At 31.7% G+C, this 21,631-nt stretch overlaps 5 protein-coding genes and 1 long non-coding RNA gene across 6 annotated transcripts in view; 4 read left to right on the top strand and 2 right to left on the bottom strand.

The window, feature by feature from the left end:
• Nucleotides 1-20,973, top strand: part of LOC149480043 (uncharacterized) — a 241,345-nt gene extending 220,372 nt beyond the window's left edge. The window contains exons 2-3 of the long non-coding RNA XR_016317146.1: nucleotides 19,966-20,174; nucleotides 20,840-20,973. This is a non-coding gene — a long non-coding RNA (uncharacterized LOC149480043). The remainder of the gene's footprint in view (nucleotides 1-19,965; nucleotides 20,175-20,839) is intronic.
• On the top strand, nucleotides 244-1,803 carry LOC149480048 (beta-ureidopropionase pyd3-like). Its single transcript, XM_089707336.1, has one exon. It carries the CDS (start codon nucleotides 424-426, stop codon nucleotides 1,588-1,590), a length of 1,167 nt encoding a protein of 388 aa, XP_089563462.1. The 5' UTR covers nucleotides 244-423; the 3' UTR covers nucleotides 1,591-1,803.
• On the bottom strand, nucleotides 1,853-3,495 carry eIF2beta (eukaryotic translation initiation factor 2 subunit beta). The gene has a single exon (XM_089707337.1). The coding sequence runs from the start codon at nucleotides 3,396-3,398 to the stop codon at nucleotides 2,460-2,462; it is 939 nt and encodes a 312-aa protein (XP_089563463.1). The 5' UTR covers nucleotides 3,399-3,495; the 3' UTR covers nucleotides 1,853-2,459.
• mRpS30 (mitochondrial ribosomal protein S30) lies at nucleotides 3,624-6,258 on the top strand. Its single transcript, XM_089707334.1, has 5 exons — nucleotides 3,624-4,172; nucleotides 4,252-4,390; nucleotides 4,568-4,706; nucleotides 4,940-5,095; nucleotides 5,433-6,258. The coding sequence occupies exons 1-5, from the start codon at nucleotides 3,730-3,732 to the stop codon at nucleotides 6,200-6,202; spliced, it is 1,647 nt and encodes a 548-aa protein (XP_089563460.1). The 5' UTR covers nucleotides 3,624-3,729; the 3' UTR covers nucleotides 6,203-6,258.
• On the top strand, nucleotides 6,875-16,076 carry Elp1 (elongator complex protein 1). The gene is made up of 8 exons (XM_089707527.1): nucleotides 6,875-7,317; nucleotides 10,620-10,842; nucleotides 11,090-13,529; nucleotides 13,607-13,773; nucleotides 13,948-14,170; nucleotides 14,576-14,780; nucleotides 15,254-15,407; nucleotides 15,908-16,076. The coding sequence occupies exons 1-8, from the start codon at nucleotides 6,979-6,981 to the stop codon at nucleotides 15,967-15,969; spliced, it is 3,813 nt and encodes a 1,270-aa protein (XP_089563653.1). The 5' UTR covers nucleotides 6,875-6,978; the 3' UTR covers nucleotides 15,970-16,076.
• Lrr47 (Leucine-rich repeat 47) lies at nucleotides 16,935-19,816 on the bottom strand. The gene is made up of 4 exons (XM_089707528.1): nucleotides 19,045-19,816; nucleotides 18,690-18,781; nucleotides 18,219-18,373; nucleotides 16,935-17,403 (listed from the first exon to the last, which is right to left on the bottom strand). The coding sequence occupies exons 1-4, from the start codon at nucleotides 19,613-19,615 to the stop codon at nucleotides 16,983-16,985; spliced, it is 1,239 nt and encodes a 412-aa protein (XP_089563654.1). The 5' UTR covers nucleotides 19,616-19,816; the 3' UTR covers nucleotides 16,935-16,982.
• Nucleotides 20,974-21,631: the final 658 nt, after the last annotated feature.

Consider the following 21,631-nt stretch of genomic DNA (forward strand, 5'->3'; position numbering starts at 1 on the left):
AAGTTCTACAATCATAAAGAATAGATTATAGAAATAGATAACACAAATCCTTTCAAATGTCAAATCATGGTGAAAATTATATTAATTATAAAATAAAAATATTTTATATTGTATGAATCTTATTATTATTTCGCAATTCGCATTCTATTGTTTATTTTATGATAAGTGATAACAGCTATAACAGTCTTTCGACAGATATATTTGTATCAGCTCACTATCAACCATAATAGTGTTCTGTGCTATCAACTCATCACCTAGAAATATCTCGACTGCCGTGTATTTAATATATTTTAAAGAAATAGGTGCAAGTAAGCTTTCGTTATTGTTTTATGTAATATATATATCAAATATACATTAGTGTAAGTAGCTTCAAAGTACAAACTGTTTCAAATAACTTGAAGTTTGGAAATCAAAACATAAATCATGGCATCTACTCAGACAGAACTCAAGAGTATTGATGAGCTAATAAATAGATCTCTCTCAGGCGAAGATTTAAAAGAATTTAATAGAATTTATTATGGACGAGTAGATAATCATAGCCTGGAACTTAAAAAGGAAAGTAATGAAAATTCAGAAGAAAATAATTTCGAAGTTGCAGCATATGATTTTCCCGCGCGTAAAGAAGAAACAAGAACTCCCCGTATAGTTCGAGTAGGTGTAATACAGCATTCAATTGCAATTTCTACAAGTCAACCTTTAAATGAACAGAGACAAGCCATATTCAATAAAATTTCCAAACTAATTGATACAGCTGGTGCTGAAAATGTAAATGTTTTGTGTTTACAAGAAGCTTGGAGTATGCCTTTTGCATTCTGCACCAGGGAGAAAACTCCATGGTGTGAATTTGCAGAAAGCATTACAGATGGGCCTAGCACCCTGTTCCTCAAAAAGTATGCTGCTAAGTATGGTATGGTGATTATTTCACCAATTTTAGAACGAGATGAACTACGCGGCGATCTTATTTGGAACACAGCAGTTGTGATCAACGAGAAGGGTGTTGTCATTGGTAGCCACAGAAAGAATCACATACCAAGGGTGGGAGATTTTAATGAATCTACATATTATTTTGAAGGCAACACAGGTCACCCTGTTTTTGAAACTAAGTTTGGCAAAATAGCAATTAACATTTGTTATGGACGTCATCACCCTTTGAACTGGTTGATGTTTGGGATTAATGGTGCTGAAATAGTTTTCAATCCATCGGCAACTGTAGCTGGCCTGAGTGAACACCTATGGGCTGTTGAAGCAAGAAATGCTGCTATAGCGAACAGCTATTTTACATGTGCAATAAATAGGGTTGGAACAGAAGTGTTTCCTAATGAATTCACATCAGGAGATGGGAAACCAGCACACCGTGATTTTGGCCATTTCTATGGGTCTAGTTATGTCACAGCTCCCGACGGTACCAGGACACCAAGTCTGTCAAGAACCAAAGATGGTTTGCTGATTGCCCAAATTGATTTGAATATGTGCAGACAGATCAAGGATAAATGGGGTTTTACTATGACTCGGCGGCTTGATCTGTATGCCAACAGCTTAAACAAATATGTGAAAGGAGAGCAAGGACCTCAACTTGTTAGAGACAAATAAGGATGTTAATAATTATTCTTCTTACTATAATAGACAGATCAAATTTGTCTTTATTTTTGTTATATAATTATAAGATATTGTAATATTTTTTTACATAATATTGCACAATTTATTTATGTTATTAATCACTTTTTATAATCATGTTTTTGGGGTAACTTAAGTTGTAATACTATTGTATGTTTTAGAATTTTATTTTTATTACACAAATTATACAATATATCAAATGAAGTTTTATTTATGAGGTGTGAAAATAAAACGACTGTTTAAAAACATTGTGTACCAATGTGAATATTACAGAAGTGAGCTATATATAAATATGTAGGTTACAGTGGGGTACATTCAGACTTTCATTTATAAATATCATACAAATACAATTATTTTAGAAAGTTCAAGCATTGCTCATATAAGAATTATATTTCTATACTATGGGACACCTGATTCTAAAGTTTACAAATAATAACTAAGTGCAAATACTTAAAAGCATAACAATTTTTGTGACATTAATAACTATAAAATTATTATCAGAAATAAAGTCAATGAGTTTTTATTCAAATGACAAACACTGTATATATGTAACTAATATTTAAAACAAATCAACATAATTAAACAGAAAAAGTATATTAAATCCATTCAATAAATTATGAATTCCCTATTACGTTATACATAAATATCCTAATTCACACAGTATATATATTTTTATAAAATGTTATCTGCATAACTTTTTCGAACACATAAAGCACCCAACTGAGAAATTAACAGACATACAACAAGGGATATATTTTAAACACAAGAAATGAAATGAAAGCAGGAAAAGTTCACTGTATGTACCCCAAAACCAGGTTTTGAATTGATTATCACTAAGCACTATTCTATGCAGTCTTTGCACGCATGGCTGCTCTCTTGCCAGTGACAGCCTGGAAACCAGATTTGATGCTAGCCACAGAACAACGGGAGCCACAGGTTTCACACTGAAGGAAGAACAACCGAGTATCCTTTTGCAGAATAGTATCAGGAGAACGACATGTATGACATGTAACATATTCCTTGATATACCGACGCAATACATTCTCAATTTGCTTCTGTTGAAAACGGCCTTTAATAATGAGTTGGCTGTTACCATCCACTGATCCACTCGTACCCAACTCAGCCAACAAGAAATCTAATAAATGTTTAGGCTGTCTATGCAATGTTTTGCATATTTCTGTGAAATTGGCAAATGATGTTTTCTTTGTTCCAATTCTTACAACTTGCGGTGGTCTCATTATGAATTTTTGTTTCTTTCCAGAAACCATACTAGGATTCTTTTCACGCATAATGTCAAAAACTCGCTCAAGAAGTTCATCATACGTATAATCACGATCACTTCCAACCCATTCTCCATTTTGATCATCGTCTCTCTCTTGATCTTCTCCCTTAACATCCTCTTCTGCAACAATCTCGTCTAAATTCCTCTTCTTTTTCTTTTTCTTAGTCTTTGCGAAATCAATGTCTAGATCCAAGTCATCAATTAGCTCATCATCTTGCTGCTCTGGTTCTTCCGCAGGAGGCTTTTCTTCCTTTGTTTCTGGTAATGCATTCTCTAATTCGTCTAAATTAAAGAAAGTCTTCTTTTTCTTTTTCTTCTTTTTACCAAAATTGTCTAAATCCAGGTTGTCGTCCTCGGGTACGTCTACGTCACCTGTCTCAGCAGGCGCCTCCGTACTCGTGGTTTCGCCTTGTTCGCCTGCTAACGCTGCTTCCATGTCAAATCCTGTCTTCTTCTTCTTTTTCTTCTTTAAAGAAGGATCGAAAATCATATCATCATCCATGATTTAGATTATTATATCTCACCCAGTTAGTTCAAAATAAAATTTGGTTAGATTCGTTTGGCAGGTGGTTTGGAGAAGTGACAAAATGTTGCATCAGCCTCACAGATACACATAAATTAGCCTTAAATTACGTGCAATCACACAGACTACTAAATATTATTATAAAAACATGCAACACAGAAAACTTGTCAAATGTCAACTGTCAAGCTCTTACTCCCTTGACAGATTCAGGTATTCTGTCAAAAAAGCCTCAACGAGTTGTGAGACGATACGTTAACCTAAATATTTTTATAATTTTATTTTATGAATGGTTGTTATATAAAACTTTAAAATGCTCGCCGTCAGTAGACATCGAGCATTTTCTAAAATAAAATATATAGCAATACGTAGATATGCCCAAGTGGCATTATCTGAAGAAAATGAATATACAGACACACCGAGTTATCCTCCAATCCAGGATATGTCGCTACAAGCAAGAAAGTTACGTGGAAGGGAAGAAATTTATGAAAAAATAAAAAATATCAACACTGTTGAGGAGAAACAAATCGGGTTAAACATGCCTAAATATTATGGTTGGCCCTGTGTTATGTTGAATGAAAATATTATACCATACAATGCAATGCCCCTTGTTCAGTATTATACCAGGACTCATTTCAAGCTCATCGACAAACTGCCTGATATTTACAATGAGACTTCAGACTTGGCAGATTCTGTAGTAAAGGAAATAAAATCCCATATTGAAGATTGTATTTTAATTGAAAATGAAGGTGTTCAGTAAGTATATTTAATTCCTTCGTCATCAGTATACTGAACTATTAATAAATTGTATTATATTTTTTTCATAACTTTTCAGGCGAAATATTGACTTATCAACAGCAAAATCTGAAGCACAACAAAAAGAAGATGCCTTAGCCAAAAATTTAGTAAGGCAAATCAATAGAATTGTTACTAATAACATCACAGATAAAGTGCCTCATATAATATCGTCACAGGTACAATTATTATCCATTTTTTTGTACATATATGACAATCTTTACTAGTTCTAAGATAAATAAGCAAAAGAAATATAAAGTTATTTAACTTTTATTTATATTCTCTGGTTTTAATATTATGTATGTTTAATTATTAATTATTAATTTAATTCACACTATGTATTTATATTGTTTCAGGTTGATTATGACCCAAGGGTGGAAGCATTCTGGTTCATGGGAGGTACTGATGTGCCAAAAAAAGTTTACAATTATAGGTCCAAGTTTCCTTGGGTCAAAAATAAAGATGAACCTATTGACAGACCAATTCAATATATAGGTATTCCATTTATAGATATTTTGCACCTGTTTTTGAATGTTTACATTTGATATTCTTTTAACAATAATATACCTAATTATAGTTTTTAATAACTGATTAGAGAAAAGAATTAGACACATCATTCATCAAATTTTTATTAATTTAACAGGTATTGTGATGAATATACAAAATGTTATAATGTGCACATATTAATTAATTACCTTGTGTATGTATATAAATCAATCATATTTCAGGATCACCAATTTTAACAGTCCGAAATCATTTACCATTGAAGCCTTTAGTTCCATATAGTGAAGCAGAGAACCCAGATTTCAAAGTTGAGAAATTCACTTATGTCCCTGAAAGTTTAGGATACTTTGTAGAGTTTCGGCATGGTACAAATATACCAGGTAAATATTATTGAACTAAACAAATATATTAAAATGGTGATGCTGCTTGTATTCTTATTGCAAATAGTTTTTACCATTACAATGATAGTTACAGGCTTACCTTTGAACCAGGTCTTGCATAACTATTTTTCATGTTCTCCAGTACTTTATCTGATAATTGTGTCAAAGTTCACACAATAGACTCATCATACCATCAAATACTTGTGTACTCTTTAAAAAATGAGGATATATCTTTTATTTGTTATTGTGTATTGTGGCATTTATGCATAAAATTTCTTGTTATTAAAATTTTTCATAAATAAAATCCATGTTTATACAAGTATTCATTTATTTACAGGATATTGGCCGGGTGATCTTGACGAATTTGGCTTGCTTTCATACCACAACAGAGGTCACATTTTATGCAGAAAGGAATCTTTTGGAGCACAAGACAATTTAGAAGCATTGCATTGTCAAGCTATGAAAGCTAGCTTTGGTTGGCTTCTTAGTCAAGCTAATTACCAAGGATTTACAAGTTATAACGACATAACTTATCCATTAACAACTCAAACGGTTATTACCAACGGTCATCTTATATCCCTATATGCATACCAATTAAACACAATTGCCATGAACATTGATAAAGTTGATGATAATCCAAAACACAATATTTGTTTTGGAACACAACCCATGAAGCTATATGAAAAAATTGAAGACGGCAAAGTGCAAGGCCTTAATGAGGATACTCTGAAAATGTTGGTTCAATTCTACTTAAATGCCCCAGAAGAAAGAGATCATGAAATGAAGCCATATCTAGGAAAAGAGGAGCAATTGATTTCTGATATTGAAGATGATAATAGACGATGTTGGCTAGAATCAAGATATAAACATTTAATGTCTAACAGGCCTAGGCACAATTTATTACCAGAAATTTATCATTGGGAGAAGATATACAAGATCCAGCATCAAACTCGTTTCTTTGAGGCAAAAAGAAGACCATTTGAATTCGGAATCAATCCATTTAAGAGGCGTCTAGATGAGCATCTACCCCCATATATTCCAAAAGTATTGAGGCCATATCCTAAAGCTAGGAAGAAGTTCGAAACAACATACTATCCTAAGGTGTAAAATAATAGTGTTGTCTAGTGTAGATATTTTAAATAAATGGTAATATAGATAAAAAATTGTTTATTATTTACAATAAAAATTAGTCCATTCCAATTCATAAATAACCTAGATAACCTTTTCAACCAACTTCAAAAAAGAAAGACTCCTTTTTTAAAACTCACTCAAATCTAAGTGGCAAGTTTTTTTTTTCCAAACATGCGCAGACACAAAAGTTATTTATCTGAGTATTGGTACCTCAATTTTATTTTTTAGGAAATTCATTGATTATTTTATGGATATTTAAACGAATTTAACTGTAATTAATTTGAGTTAGTTAAAATACAAAATGTGTAGCTTCATATTATGATAGTGCTAAATAAACAAAGAGAATACAAATACCTACTACGTTAAATAAATATGATATTTAACAGTTTTTAATATCAATCACGCAACAACGAAGGACCGACACGGGTGTGTTGTTGTTAGAAATACCGCTATCACGGAGGGTTCAAAATTATAACATACCAGTATTTTAAAATGTGTTGGACCTCAAATATATAAGAAACTGTGATAAGAAACAAACATCGTCGTTATTCGTATTTTAATTACAATAATTTATAATAAATACTAACTATAACAAAATACCTCGTATCATGAGCCTTCAAAGCATTCATTAAAAACTTAGCACTTTGACATTTAATTTGAATATTGATTTATCAAATTTTCACGGTCCCGGCTGCTGTTTAACTTGTTGCTGAATGTTTTTAAAAAACGTGTAAAAATAATAAAATACAAACATGCGTAATCTACAGCTGTGGCGTAGTTCGGCACAAAAACTTGATTATTTATGTGAAGAAATAGCTTGCGTATGTTATGGTCACCATGGGGGCTGTCCACCAGGAGAATTGTTTTTGTGCACACATAACCTTATAGTTCGGTGTTTTAGTAACCAAGGAAGGCTCAAATGGTCTAAGGATCTATCAGAAATTTCATCAATCCGAAATATGCCTATTAGCATGGCTTATCTTAGTTTGGTAAATACATTGAGTGTTGGGCTCGCAAATGGGGAGTTATTTGGAATGACTGAGACTGGTGCTGATTTGGAATTAAAGGGTATTTGTGAAGACGGCCTTTTGGTAAGTTTTATATTACTCAAAAATTGAATTTAATAAAAAAAAAAAACACTCATTACAGTTTAATTATAGACTTTATTATTATTTAAAATTACATAAACTTAAGTATAAAATGTTGTGTGTGTAAGTTGTTGTGTTGTCATAACATACAGCGCACATCAACTTACATCTTGTTAAGCTTAAATTCCTCTGCAATCACTCAACATTCTAATTTTCATTTCAAACAAAGAGTAAGTATAATACCTATGTACAGAACTAAATCTAAATTTATTTAACTGGATTTATCTTAGCAGCGCTCTTGAATTGTGAAAATGTCTATAAATTATTTACGCATAAAGCAAATTTTTTATTATATAATACATGTTTATCTTAAATAGTATTGTACAGATGATTTTTATTTTATATCTTAAAGCATCATCAGCTTATTCAAATCTTATTAGATTTGCATTTTTAACCCAAGAATTCCAATGATGGCTCCATGTTTGGTTTTTTTATTTCTATACCATTTCTCAGAATTTGAATTTTTAATTCACTGTAGGTATGGTACATTTTTTTTAACCGCAATGCGAATTCCCATAATATTATTATTAAAGCGAAAATTTGAAAACCTACAGTTCAATATAAAATTTTGTTTCTTGTATCTCAAATTATACCTAAATTAGTAGCAGTAAGAATGCCTCTAGATCTCATTCAATAAAATATGTATAATCGATTCTTGTTTAGATCTTGAATTATATGTAACTATATGGAGTAGCTTTCTGCCCGCGTTTTCAAAGAATAATCCACAACCTGTCTAAGATGTGTGCTAAATTTCATTGTAATCGGTTCAGTAGTATTTGCGTGAAAGAATAACAAACATACACACCTACACATACACATACATCTATCCTCACAAACTTTCGCATTTATAATATTAGTAGGATATTTAAAAAAAAATTATGCCCAAGAACTGCCCTGTTGCAAGAAGTTGCATACAATATTATATTTTCTGCTTCTATATATCTCATTAATTCTATAGGGAAGTTATTTATAATACATACTACCTAAAATACTACCTGCATCTAAACAAGTGACTGAAAATACCAGTTTTTGGTGACAAAAATAATTATTTCAGGGTAAAGAATTTACTACTGGACTGTGAGCGATGAAAAATAAAAAGAGCTTAAAATTCAAAATGAGCAGCTTCATAATATTTGGCATATTATAATTTATTTATAGATACTTTTATCTTATACAATATGTTTTGGATAGAAAAATCATAAAAATCACGAATGATTAAATAACCATCTCAATGAATATGAATTATTATTTATTTCAATACATATTGTAATGATGGAACGCAGCCTACTTGTTGAATTTGATATTTTAGTATCAAAGCATTCAAATGCTTTATAAATAAAAAAATTTCAAAGAAAAGAAAAAATCGATCACGGGCTGAGTTTCGAACCCGCGTCTTTCGCTATTCGTCAACCAATATTCTTCGCTTGTTTGGTTTATTTGTCGCTTGCTCAAATTCATACCGCTCTAGTTATGGAAACAATATAACTTATCATCAGTGGCTCAGATTTTTTTATTCCCCTTTATAATATAAACCTAATACAATTATTATAAGGTAATTGACCCAAACAATCCGATAGCGAAACAACATCGTTCGCGTCGTTACCGTTCAAGAATTAGAATTTACTTTTGATAACTTAGGTAATTGAAAAGGCTTTAATGTATATTCCTAGTAATAACTTGGGTTCTTATGGTAGCCGCACGCCTGGATGATTTGTTTTGCTAATATAAGTTATTAATATAACCCTATTCTGTATTTCAACACGTATCAGATTTAATTATTTCAACGCAATTAGTATTTTTTGTATGTAATAATAAATTGTTATGAGACTTTCACGTATTGAATACATTGTTTTCGTTTACTTTGTCAACGTTTGAATCGTCTCTTTGTATTGTTATAAGAATATTATTTATCCACACAACTACGATATTGAGAGCTTCAATAAAAGAGCATATTTGTGATTAAGAGGCCGGGAAAGCACCTGTAACACCACCAGTGCATTGTTCCTAATGTTATGGATGGCGGAGGTCGCTTAACATCGATGGGCCACATCCGGTGCCGAGCAGGTGTCCTGCCCGAATTATTGATAATTACGCGGCTACGCGCGTCAATAATAGCTGCCGACCTAGCATGCGCACCACGACATATCTCGCGAACGGCGAAAGAGAGAAAGCATTACCGATATTGATCATACTCGATAAAAATTTGCGCGTATGCTAGGTTTTGTAGACGAAAGTCGAGTCCTAGCAGAAAATGTCTGTCGAGCTGAATTTTCCAAAGATTATTTCATTTTCTAAATAAATATGATAGGTTGGGGCTTTATAGCTAGTCATGGCATTATTTTTTCGTTGTTCGTTGATAGGCCCTATTTAGTTATTTGCCTTAGGTCTTTTGGTAACCTAGGTATTTCAATTATCTAAATCATAAATGCCTGTTGTGTTCTGGCTTTTAAAGTAAAAAAAAACCATTCACGGGTATACGCTCTTACAACAGAACTCTTCTTATTAATATTAAAGAATACTTCTAGATTATTATTTGTTTGATTGATTGATTTGATTATTTATACTTCTAGATTTTAAATTTATTAGTTCAGTTAGCCGTATACATAATATAGCATTTGTGAACATATGGAATACTAGCTTTCCACCCGCAGCTTCGCCCGCGCAGTCAAAGAAAAACCCGCATAGTGCCCGTTCCCGTGGGATTTCCGGGATAAAACCTAACCTATTTCCCGGGGTAAAAAGAAGCCTATGTCCTTTCTCGGGTATAAAAATATCTCTATACCAAATTTCATGCAAATTGGTTCAGTAGTTAAGGCGTGATTGAGTAACAGACAGACAGACAGAGTTACTTTCGTTTTTATAATATTACTATGGATAAAAATCTTTGGAAGTTTTTCGCTTATACCTCAAGACAGTTCTTTGGCATCATTTTAAGAAAAATCCAAATGTAAAATGGACATGATAATGATAAAAGAGAAACTACTGGATTTCTTGCTGGCTCTTCTCTATAGAAAATGCTTTCCATACCTATATTATGAATTCGCATAATTATGTATTTTGACAATGTAAAAGCTTTTAATGGAAATCTAATTGAATGAATAAAGGCTTGAGTTGGAGCTTAATTAAGAATTATATCGTTATTTAATTCGTAATAGGTAAATAGTAACATTACCTTTTCATGCTATATGTAAAGTACATAAGATAATTTTCTTAAATTGACCATTTAGTATCGATTATTATTTTAGGCAAAGGAATGGAGCCACGATCAGGAAACGTTAGCTCTAGTTACAAAAGACTACAAAGTTATGGTCATGTCCTGCACATATGACACAGTAAATCAAGTGAATCTTATTTCTGATGAATTTGGTGCAAAGGAATTTATCACCGTTGGTTGGGGTAAAAAAGAAACGCAGTTCCATGGTTCAGAAGGCAAAGAAGCTGCTAAGGCGCAAAATGACGTAACTGTTGGTAATATGTGTTATATTATGTTCATGTCAATAGGTTTATTTTATCATGCTCCTTTGTTTACGTTTAACATTATATATAATTATAGTTTTTTACTCATCTCATAGACTTCCCAACCATAAAAATTTGATTTTTTTTTATTGGGAAGGAAGTTTTTTATTCGTTGTAATTTAATTCAATAAAATCAATGAATCAATTTCAATCAATCAATACTTGGACTTACATATACACAATAATTATCCGATTTCAGATAATGAAGCCACCGTGATTGATAAAATATTAATATCTTGGAAGTATCATGGTAATTTATTTGCTGTTGGCTTCCGTATGCACGGTGCAAGAAGATTTAAAGTATTTGATAAAGGAGGAAAACTTCTATATACAAGTGAGAAGCAACCGGGTGTCGAACCTATTATAGCGTGGCGCCCTAGCAGCAATTTTGTTGCTACAACTCAAAAACTCCCAGACCGATACATCGTCAGTTTCTTTGAAAAAAACGGCTTGAAACATCGTGATTTTGAAATACCTGTTACAGACATACAGGTAGAAAACATTCTTTGGAGTCAAGATTCTGAAATATTGACTCTTGTTTGCAAGGAGTCGCCACTGGGTAATCAGAAGATCTTGTTGTTCACAAGCAGTAATTATCATTGGTATCTAAAACAAACTTTGACTTATAATCCACATCAAACAATCAGCAAAGTTTTATGGGACAATGATTTTGATGTGTCCAATAATAAAAAGTTACACGTTCTATTTAAGAGTGGTAAATATTACACTTATACATGGGTTTGGGATGTGGATCATAGCAATGGCCGGTGTGAGAAGGATGATGCTGTCGTTGGTGTTATTGATGGAAAGAAAATGCTATTGTCATCCTTCAGACATTCCATTGTACCACCTCCAATGGCTAATTTAGAAATTGAAACAGATAATAACATTGACTCTATTGTTTTCCTATTAATACCTAAGGAAGATGATGAGTACAATAAATTTTTCGTTTGCTCATCAAATACGTTGACATTTTATGATCAAGTACAAAAGAAACCACTCGAATATAAAATTACAAAAACGATTGTTCTGAATAAATTCGATTTTCCATTTCAATATTACAACTGGTATTGGTGGAAAAAAAATACTGTGATTGTTATCGCATTAGACGTCGAAAGTAATTATAAAATGATTGAATATGAAATATTGGAAGATTCACTGAAAATTGTAGGAACAAAAGCTTTGCCTGCAGCTGTAGTCAGGATCCATTCTCACCCATTAATACCAAAGGTCTATATGCACTTGGAGACAGGAAAAATAATAGCATACAATTCAGATGGATTGTTGGAAGAACTAGCTGAATCATTTCCTGCTGCTTGTCCCAAATTTGGTGTACTACCTATTGGGGATCTGGGATATTTTATTGGTCTAACTCACAGGGGTCTTTTATATCTTCAAGATAAAGTCATTATGAATAATGTCGCTTCCGTTTTTATACATACTGACTATTTCCTCATTACATCAATGAAGAACTTTATGCTTTGTACCAAACTTACTCAGGAGGGATTAGAAGCTGTTATTGATTATGATGATACTGAATCACCTGATGTTTACAAAAGGAGAGTAGAGAGAGGCTCAAGAATAATCGTTGTTGTACCAAACGATACCAGAACAGTGTTGCAAATGCCACGCGGAAATCTAGAAGTCATTGAACCCAGACCACTGTCACTTAAAATAGTTGGTGAACACTTAAATTCACTTAAGTATTATGAAGCATTTGATTTAATGCGAAAACAGAGAATCAACCTGAATCTAATGTATGATCACAATCCACAACTCTTCATTGAAAACCTTGATAAATTCTTGGATGCAATAAAAAATAATTCATGGCTTAGTCTTTTCCTGACAGATTTGGAAAATAAGGATACGACCAAAACAATGTATGCGACTAGTTATATTAATATGGAGGGTAACAAGGACTGCGATAAGAAGATAAACTTCATTTGTAATATGATTAGGGACCGTTTAAACACAGCACCCGATAGATCTTCTAGAGTATTGCCGTTATTGACAACATATGTAAAACAAAATACAATTCAAGATTTGGAGAGAGCATTGCTCATAATAAAAGAGCTTAGAAACGAGGAGTTAAACGGAATAAGGCTGCCCGTATCTTCGGATGAAGCCTTGAAATATTTACTTTACATTGTGGATGTGAACAAGCTATTTGATGTTGCCTTGGGGATGTATGACTTTGATCTTGTGCTGCTAGTTGCCAATAAGTCACAGAAAGATCCGAAAGAATACATGCCAATGTTAAACGACTTGAATGGTATGGATGAGAATTACAAACGATTCACGATAAACAAAAATTTAAAGAGATATCTAAAAGCTGTGGAATGTCTCATAAAATGTGGACCCAGCAAACATGATGAACTGAAAACATTCGTAAAATACCACAGCCTTTACAGAGATGCGCTAAAAATGTTAACTCCAAGGGACTACATTTACAAGCAGATATGTGACGATTTTGGCTTATTTTTGAAATTGAAGAAGCAATTCTTAGAAGCCGGTATTATGTTCGAGAGGGCTGACAATATTGAAAAAGCTGTAGAATGTTACAAAGAATCTTTGGAATGGGAATTGGCTTTAAAATTGGTACAACATTTACCAAGAGATGAATTTAAAGAAATATGTTGGTAAGTTATTAATGAAACTATTAAAATAATAGGATATAGTTACATGGGTATTGATATTATAATAATTATGTTTTTAGTGATTTCGTTGGTGCTTTGAAACAAGAAAAACGTCATAAGGAAGCATTGAGGATCTTGGAAATGGCCGGTGATAATGAAATGGAAATGATAATGTATGCAACAGAAAATGGGGAGTTTAAGTCTGCTATAAGAATGTGTTATACGTACGACATGCATGAAATGCTAGGTAAGTAACTTAAAATCAAATAAATTAAATTCTGACTTCATATGAAAACTATGAAAATTTACGATACATACACAAAATACGTAATATTTGATAAATAAATTTAAATATAGTTGAAAAAAAACCCTATTTTTATCAAATTTTGTTACAATTCGTAATCATAAATTTTATTCGTAGAAACGGAAGTTACACCAGCTATCGTAGAAGAATACAACAATCTCAAAGATTTATTGGAGACGAATTTGGCAAACTTTAAATCCTACAGAGACCGTTTAGAAGTAGTGCGAGTTAGTAAGAAAAATATGCCCGCACGGAATGAAATTAATATCCCATATTACAGCAGAGATTATGACTTATATTCAGATTTTGGAAGCACCATTGGCTCCTCAACCGGATCAAGGTAACTTCATATAAAAACAAGCTTACCGCCCGCGGCTTCGCCCGCTTTGTCTCAAACCTAATAAATCACACTAAAACCTTCCTATTGAATCACTGTATTAAAAAAATCCGCATCAAAATCCGTTCCGTAGTTTTAAAGATTTAAGCATACAAAGGGACATAGGGAAATAGGGACAGAAAAAGCGACTTTGTTTTATACTATGTAGTGATGACTAAATGTATTTCGCTTCTTCGATTTGGAAATTATTCTTCATTAAATTGAAAGAAAAATTAAACTTCAGTTCTATCTGATAATTTATTTGAATGCTACAAATAACTTTAAGAAACTTTAAACATTATTTAAATTGATCGAAACATATCTTTTTCATTTTAAGACGCAATGTTTCTTAAAATATTTCCATTTCAGCCGTTCCTACCGCTCAAGCAAGAATCGCAGGAAACATGAACGTAAAGTGGCATCTCTAAAGGAAGGATCTCAGTTTGAAGACACGGCTCTTGTGATGGCTCTGCACACTTTGGTGTCTTCTACGTTTGAACTACGATCCCATGTACGGGAAATCAATTTGGCCCTTTGTGGCGTGTATAAGGATGAAGAGGCTAGGATACTTCAGGTAGGCAAAATATAATAATATGGTATATATTATTATTAATCACATAAATAGGATATTTTTGACGTGACAACGTCTTATAATTCGATAAGCCGGCTGCACACACGAAAAAACATGACTCATGCGGCGTTACATCGCTCTGACTCATCTGAGGCGTTCCATGTAAGGCTTGAAGTGCGAGCGAGAGCGCGGAACGAGCGACAAAGAAGCACAATCGGAAGTTGTCACGTTCAACTATCGTCAGTAAACCGACTTTACAGACAACCAATTTTTTAAACAAAATTTAGTACAACTCGGTACAATTTTACGTAAACTATTACGCGAAACGGTCAAATATGTAAAAATCATAAAAAAGTTGATATCCAAGAAAAATATTAAAATTTTCTATTCTAATAAACTTAAAAGTATTTCTATGATAATTTTTAAATGATTGATTATTATGAGCTGAAAATTAACAAAAACATGTGTTACTGTAGTATCTTTTGGAGGCAGTGATGCAAGAGATGAAAGAAAGTTTCAACCAGATTTGGACAAATAATCTCGTAATAGAAGCCACAACCGCGGTGATTGCAGCTGAACTGAGTGTTCCAGAAGGTGGCAGTATTATTAAACAGGGAATTGCTACGTTGGGTGAGTGTTGTTTTTTATAAATAAAAAATATGTAACCAATCTATGGATTAGTCATATTTTTTTCATACCACGTGTCCTTTAAAAAATCTGTCAGTTATTAGTCAATCTCAATTATATAATAAACTAAATACAAATATTAACGTTTGAGAAGTCTGATAAGAAAAAAAAATTACAAATTAGCACGCAAATGATAGAGATAGCTATAGGTTTCTGTATTGTACTTCAAATGTTTTCAGACTAGGACTTTTGGATCACTCTTTCTTCGCCTTAATAGGTTGTATTTTCCTCAATTAATACCAGATTGTGGAGATAACTCATATTTTGTGCACTATTCGTATTATGTAATTGGTGTACTTCCGAAGCAGGCATGATAACACGATGATTTTACAAGCATTTTGAAGATTGATTTTAATTCGCAATGAATTTCCAAAAGATAAAGAATGTCGTTAACTTTTTTCCCCTACTTTTTGTTAAGGCAGCCATATATTTTTTTTTTTCAGAACCACACGTGAGAATTGCTCCTGTAATACAAGATGTGCGCTGGAAACTCGATTTGGATTAAATGTAGTGTATCATTATAATTAGCTTTAACTGTCTTTATGTATTCAGAATAGCATCGAAAATACAATAATTGTATTGTAGGCACGTAAATTTATATGTGTTATGTGTAGTATTGCACGCCTCATAAGCGAAGCGTTGAGGTGGGTACTACTGTCACTTCGCGCAAAACATCTGATTTTTCAAACTTAAAATGTCTTTATGTATCATACATTGCACTTGTAAGATAATACATACACACACATATTAAGAAAAAACACTATTTTTAACGTTCATGATATTTTTGATGTCATTTTTGTTATTTAAACTAGTTAAAAAACAGTTTAAAAAAGTTCTGTCTTGGACGTCCGTGTGTCTGTATGTGCGGATCCTTTTTCTTGTTAACACGATAGCGACCGAAATACTTTACTAATCGAGTCTTTTTTTTTCTCTTACGCTTGAGTATGCTCAGGAATAGAACCCTTTCATTTTTCAGGGTCTGATTCGATGTGGTTTAATTGTTATTAAATAAACAAAAATAATAATTAATAAATATTTATTAAAAAAAAATTATGAGGCGTGCACTTTTGGATTTTCCAAATTATTTTAATTGTATAGTTGTTGTTACTTTTTTCTGGGGTAATATAAATTATGTTTAAACTTTAAAGTTATTTTATTTTTAAATATTTTTTTTTATGTTGTGATTTTATATTATCTGCTCGAACATTACATGAAATAGGAATTTCAAATAGATTTAAAGACATTCAGGGCACTTATGCATATCTTCCTATATATTCGGGGCACTTATGCATATTATCTTCTAAAATAGTTTTTGTTTTGTATTAAATTAATATTTTTTTACTGAAAGATATGGCTCTATGTATATAAAATATTTAAGTTCCTTTTTAAAATATTTGAATGGGAAAAGTTAGTTTTACAGAAGTACAATTTGAATGGTAGAAAAAAAACTTCTATTGAAAATGATCACACTTTAAAATCAGTCATTTAATTCATAATACTTAAAATAAATAAAATCGATCACATATACTTCAAGAGACATTTTGGTGAACAGAAATAACATTCAAAATCAATTGCACTATTAACATTATTATTCAATAAAGTAACCAGTTTAAAACAGTCTTTGAAGTCAAATTGTTTAATAAGATATACATTATTTAATACTGGTCTTCCACAAATACACACATTTGCATTATCTAGCGTTTCAACCAATGTCCTAGGTATAATATGTGGTGCATAAAATATATTATTTCTTAACACTATTTTTGCGGATATATGCACTAAACTGCCTACACAGAAATCCCATTGCGATAGATTATCTTGTTTAAACTTCATATCCTTATTTTCAAATTTATTCAAACTTAAATCCAATTGTTCAAACCGACATTGCATGAGGCTGCAAGGCAGAGATTTCAAATTATTCTGACTAAGTGTGAGGAATCTGTAAGAGAAATAAGTATATTATGTATAAGTATAGTAAGTAATCTTATGTGATTATGTTCCTAAAACATTGTATTGTAACTTTTCAAGTTCCAAGTGGCCTCAATAATTCTTTATCCATGTGAATTGAGACTATTGGCCTTTTCTACTATTTTCCTGGCCTTTGATATTTATAAAGACACAGAGACCAAGCATGAGACTAGGAAAAAGCCATTTATGTATTAATGTGACAATATTCAATAGTAGATATTGTTTCCTGAAATTAAATATCCACCACAATTAAGTTATAATACAAATTTAACCCATTGACCACCGTAAGCCCCGATCGGGGCGCGACACAATAGATTTTCTATTGTGTCTGTGATTCCGAGGACTGATGGATTAATATCATTTTTATGTAACAGTATGTAGTACACAGAATTTTTAAATTAAAGACTTTAAATCATTGGAAATGTGGATTCATAAATTGAATAAAATATGGAATAGAGTGTTTCTAGTCTTTAATTTAGAAATACATAACATTAGAGATATAATAATCTTAAGTGTAAACATTAATCCATTTCGTAGATGTGGTAAGCATTTTAAATGTAACTTTAGAATTAAATTGATGTATTACTCAAATGTTTCAAAAACTATTTGTTTAATTTACATCTCAAATGTGTTTTTCTTAATTATATATAAGTTAAAAAAAGTTGTAAGATTCATTTGTTAACTATATATTTTTGTTATATTTTATATGATTTTTACTATTTTTATGTGGTAAATGGTAATGTATTTAAGGATATAAGTAATATAATAACTTGGTGTCTATATTACCTTAGATTTCTAATTCGTCCTAAAGAAGCTGGAATCTTCTCAAGCATGTTTTTGTCCAATTTAAATGTTACTAAATTAACCAATTTCCATATATCTTTAGGAAGATCTTTTAATCTATTACCACTTAGATCTAGAAGTCTCAATGTCTTTGTAATCTGTAAGAAATAAAGATTGATGTTTAATAATTTTTTTATTCCATCCATCCAATTAATATTATTATGTATTTAATTTTATAAAAAGCAATTTAAGTTCAGAAAAAAAAAGCATCAGTAACCTTTAAAATGGGTCTCTAAACTCTACCCATTTTAAAAGTTAGGTACTAATAATAACTTTTTGTACACATTCAATTATTTTTAATTGGTAAAGTCATGTTGTCAGCAATAATGTATATTTGAATATCTTAGATTCATAGACATTTAATTCAATTCAAATTTGCTTAATTATTATGCTTTAGTGATAAAAAAGCATTACCTGTGGTCCTAACAACCATCTCCAATCAATATCTGCTGGTTCCCCAAGTGCATTGTTGGCCAAGTAGAGCTCACGTAAGGCAGGCATTCTTGCTGTAAAAAATATTTCATTATTTTATATAGCACTAGCGGTCCGCCCCGGCTTCGCCCGTGGTATATATTTACGTTTTCTCTACATAAGAACCATCCTCGTACTTCAAGGAATATAATAAAAAAAGAATTATCGAAATCGGTTCAGCCGTTCTCGAGTTATGTGCTTACCAACACATTTTGCGATTCATTTTTATATATAAGAAGATATAGTTAAATATGATCTTGATGTTTTATAAAGAATAATATGTAATATGTATATGTACCAAATTCATAAGGAATTTTTTCTATTTCATTATTGCTTAAATCAAGCACAGTTAATCGGTTCAATAAAAGAATGTCACGGCGAAAATTGTGCAACTTAATCCCGACCATGTGAAGAGCTTCAAGTGTTCTTGGAAAACCTTTTGTAGGAATATCAGCGCGACTCGCTACTGTTAATTTCGTGGGAGCATTATCTTTAACAGTAACACCAACTGATGACAAGTTTGAAACTTTTAAACTTTTGGTATCTCCAGTTAAACATGATTTTAATAAATTAAGAAAACTCTTTAACTGTACAACTTCACTTTTCACGCACAAGTCATGAGGTGGTTCTTCAAATCTTATTGTGGCTTTGCCTTCATTTAAACATTTAACAAAAACTTGCTTTATAAATTTCACTTTATACTTAGTTCCAGTTTTATTAACTGACGAGAAATGGAGAATAAAGAATTCTGCGTCATTTTTGGGTTCTTTGCCTATAGCTAAAGTAGATTTAATGTATTTTCCACTAGATCGAATGTTCAAGTTACTATGAATTCTGTTTACAACCTCAACTTTACACATTAATTTCATTTTAATGATTTAATTTAAGCCCCCGACGCAAAAACACGGGTGTTAAAATAACTAAAAACGCAGTATAACCATTCATATAATATTAAACAAATACACAACAATGTTTTTAACTTTTTACTCCATATAGTTTTGAACTTGTTTGAACTCAAAATATTGTATATTTTCAAAATGTCATTTCGATCTAATTAACCCGCCAACAAGTGTTACCAACTTATGCCGATTTGAGATGTCAAAATAGAAAGGCACAGAACGTAGAGTGAGAATGAACTATAATGGTTCATTCTCACTCTACGGCACAGAAACACAGAACAGTAAAAATACGACTATGTAGGATGTAGACCACATAGAAGTGTGATGTGGGCGTGGCCCACGTGTCACTTGTAAGGTAAGATCACCTAACTTGCTCTCAGTTGTGCGCAGAAAAATATTCGAGTCGGTTGTCAGCTGTCAAACCTTTTTTCCATATTTATTCATTAATTAGGACGTGTTTTTCGGTATTAGAATGCAAAAATGATAGCAGACGAAATAATATCAGCAATGGAGGCATTTCATACCATCGGTAAGTCTTATTTTTATTTATTTTACATACAGTAGAACTCCAATTATCCGAATTAATAGGGACCGGGACCCATTCGGATAATCAAATATTCGGATAATCGGATTAAAAAAAAATATTGCCATTGGGCAGAATAAAAGCTACGTTTTGATATTGCACTATTTTTTTATTGAATTAAATGAAAGAAACATGAAATTTTCACATGTTTTAAATATTTTTGCAATCATTTTTCTTATTTCCTCTAGTGAAAACGCATCTTTATCATCATCATCCTCTCCATATTCTTGTTAGGGGAAGAAAAATAGCGCACTTAGACTTTTTTGGACAATTATTTGTGATTCGGATAATCGGCGATTCGGATAGTCGGAGTTCGGATAATTGGAGTTCTACTGTATAATATTTTATGTTATAACTTCGCTTGTAATTTGTCAAAATTGTATACAAATATCTAGTCAAAATGAACCTTAATTCGTAAGAAATAAGTACTATTATAGATTGAACAGCAAACAAGAATTTCTGGAATATTATTGCAATAAACAAACGAATGTCGCTTTAGTGATGCTTGTGGCGCATATCGACAGTATCGATACTTTAGAAAAGACAAACATTATAAATATTCAATTTTATTTTATTTTTCCTTAGCTTTCATTTGTCCAATTTATTTATAGATTTCCCAAACAGGCTAATTTAAAAGAGAAATGGATAAATGCAACGTGACGAGTTAACTGAATGCCGAACAGCACTAAGCAGTCTAACAAAGGCCACCGATACAGCAAACCTACGGCAGTTCCAAGATTTAAAATAATGCTGCATAATATTTTCTGTTTGTATTTTATAAATATAGATTAATACTATTCTATTCCGTTTTTTATTTAATAATCATAATATAAAAAGACGTACTTAGTAGTAATAAACATACTCCAAAATGTGACACATTATACCACAGACTAATAATAATATACTACGTATTATACTATACTCGTATAATAGAAAGAAAAAAAAAATACCCAAAAAATATTTATTTATGAATTATCGATATCGAGATATCGATAACAAGCATAGCATCAGATAAATATCAAGTTAATGTCATTAATGTTGAGTGACACAAATTTCAACCTTATCTCTATGTGTTGAGGTTCAAAGTTATATCTATCGAAAACTAACGCCCTCTGTTGTGGAGTAGCTGAATGTTTTCGAATTTGGAATTTCTGTGCAATGAGAAACAAAACAGCTAATATACCTAGGGATGTTATACTAAAATAAACCGTAACATGGTGCGTTAGGGTACATATTGAAATGCTGAATTTATAACCTAAGTCAGTTTTTACTCAAATTAAGCTGTCCAATCAAAGGCATAGTTTACTTGTAGTGTACTGTATAACTATCAGTTTAAATGTGTGGGTTTGGCGACACTGGTTTTCATACTAATTATGACATTATAGCACTTCTATAATATGTTT

Source organism: Colias philodice, chromosome 19 (genome assembly GCF_061535455.1).
Source record: "Colias philodice isolate Cphi_HAF_F1 chromosome 19, ilColPhil1 Martin Lab GWU primary, whole genome shotgun sequence".
Taxonomy (NCBI): Eukaryota; Metazoa; Arthropoda; class Insecta; order Lepidoptera; family Pieridae; genus Colias; species Colias philodice.

Excerpts from the sequence above, each read along its gene's own strand:
- LOC149480048 (XM_089707336.1), top strand. The coding sequence starts at position 424 with ATGGCATCTACTCAGACAGAACTCAAGAGTATTGATGAGCTAATAAAT.
- eIF2beta (XM_089707337.1), bottom strand. The coding sequence starts at position 3,398 with ATGGATGATGATATGATTTTCGATCCTTCTTTAAAGAAGAAAAAGAAG.
- Elp1 (XM_089707527.1), top strand. The coding sequence starts at position 6,979 with ATGCGTAATCTACAGCTGTGGCGTAGTTCGGCACAAAAACTTGATTAT. Across the intron at positions 7,318-10,619 it reads TTTGTGAAGACGGCCTTTTG|GCAAAGGAATGGAGCCACGA; the intron begins GTAAGTTTTATA and ends TTATTATTTTAG. Across the intron at positions 13,530-13,606 it reads GAATTTAAAGAAATATGTTG|TGATTTCGTTGGTGCTTTGA; the intron begins GTAAGTTATTAA and ends TTATGTTTTTAG.
- mRpS30 (XM_089707334.1), top strand. The coding sequence starts at position 3,730 with ATGCTCGCCGTCAGTAGACATCGAGCATTTTCTAAAATAAAATATATA. Across the intron at positions 4,173-4,251 it reads ATTGAAAATGAAGGTGTTCA|GCGAAATATTGACTTATCAA; the intron begins GTAAGTATATTT and ends ATAACTTTTCAG. Across the intron at positions 4,707-4,939 it reads CAGACCAATTCAATATATAG|GATCACCAATTTTAACAGTC; the intron begins GTATTCCATTTA and ends ATCATATTTCAG.
- Lrr47 (XM_089707528.1), bottom strand. The coding sequence starts at position 19,615 with ATGAAATTAATGTGTAAAGTTGAGGTTGTAAACAGAATTCATAGTAAC. Across the intron at positions 18,782-19,044 it reads AAAAATTCCTTATGAATTTG|CAAGAATGCCTGCCTTACGT; the intron begins GTACATATACAT and ends TATTTTTTACAG. Across the intron at positions 17,404-18,218 it reads GGACGAATTAGAAATCTAAG|ATTCCTCACACTTAGTCAGA; the intron begins GTAATATAGACA and ends TTTCTCTTACAG.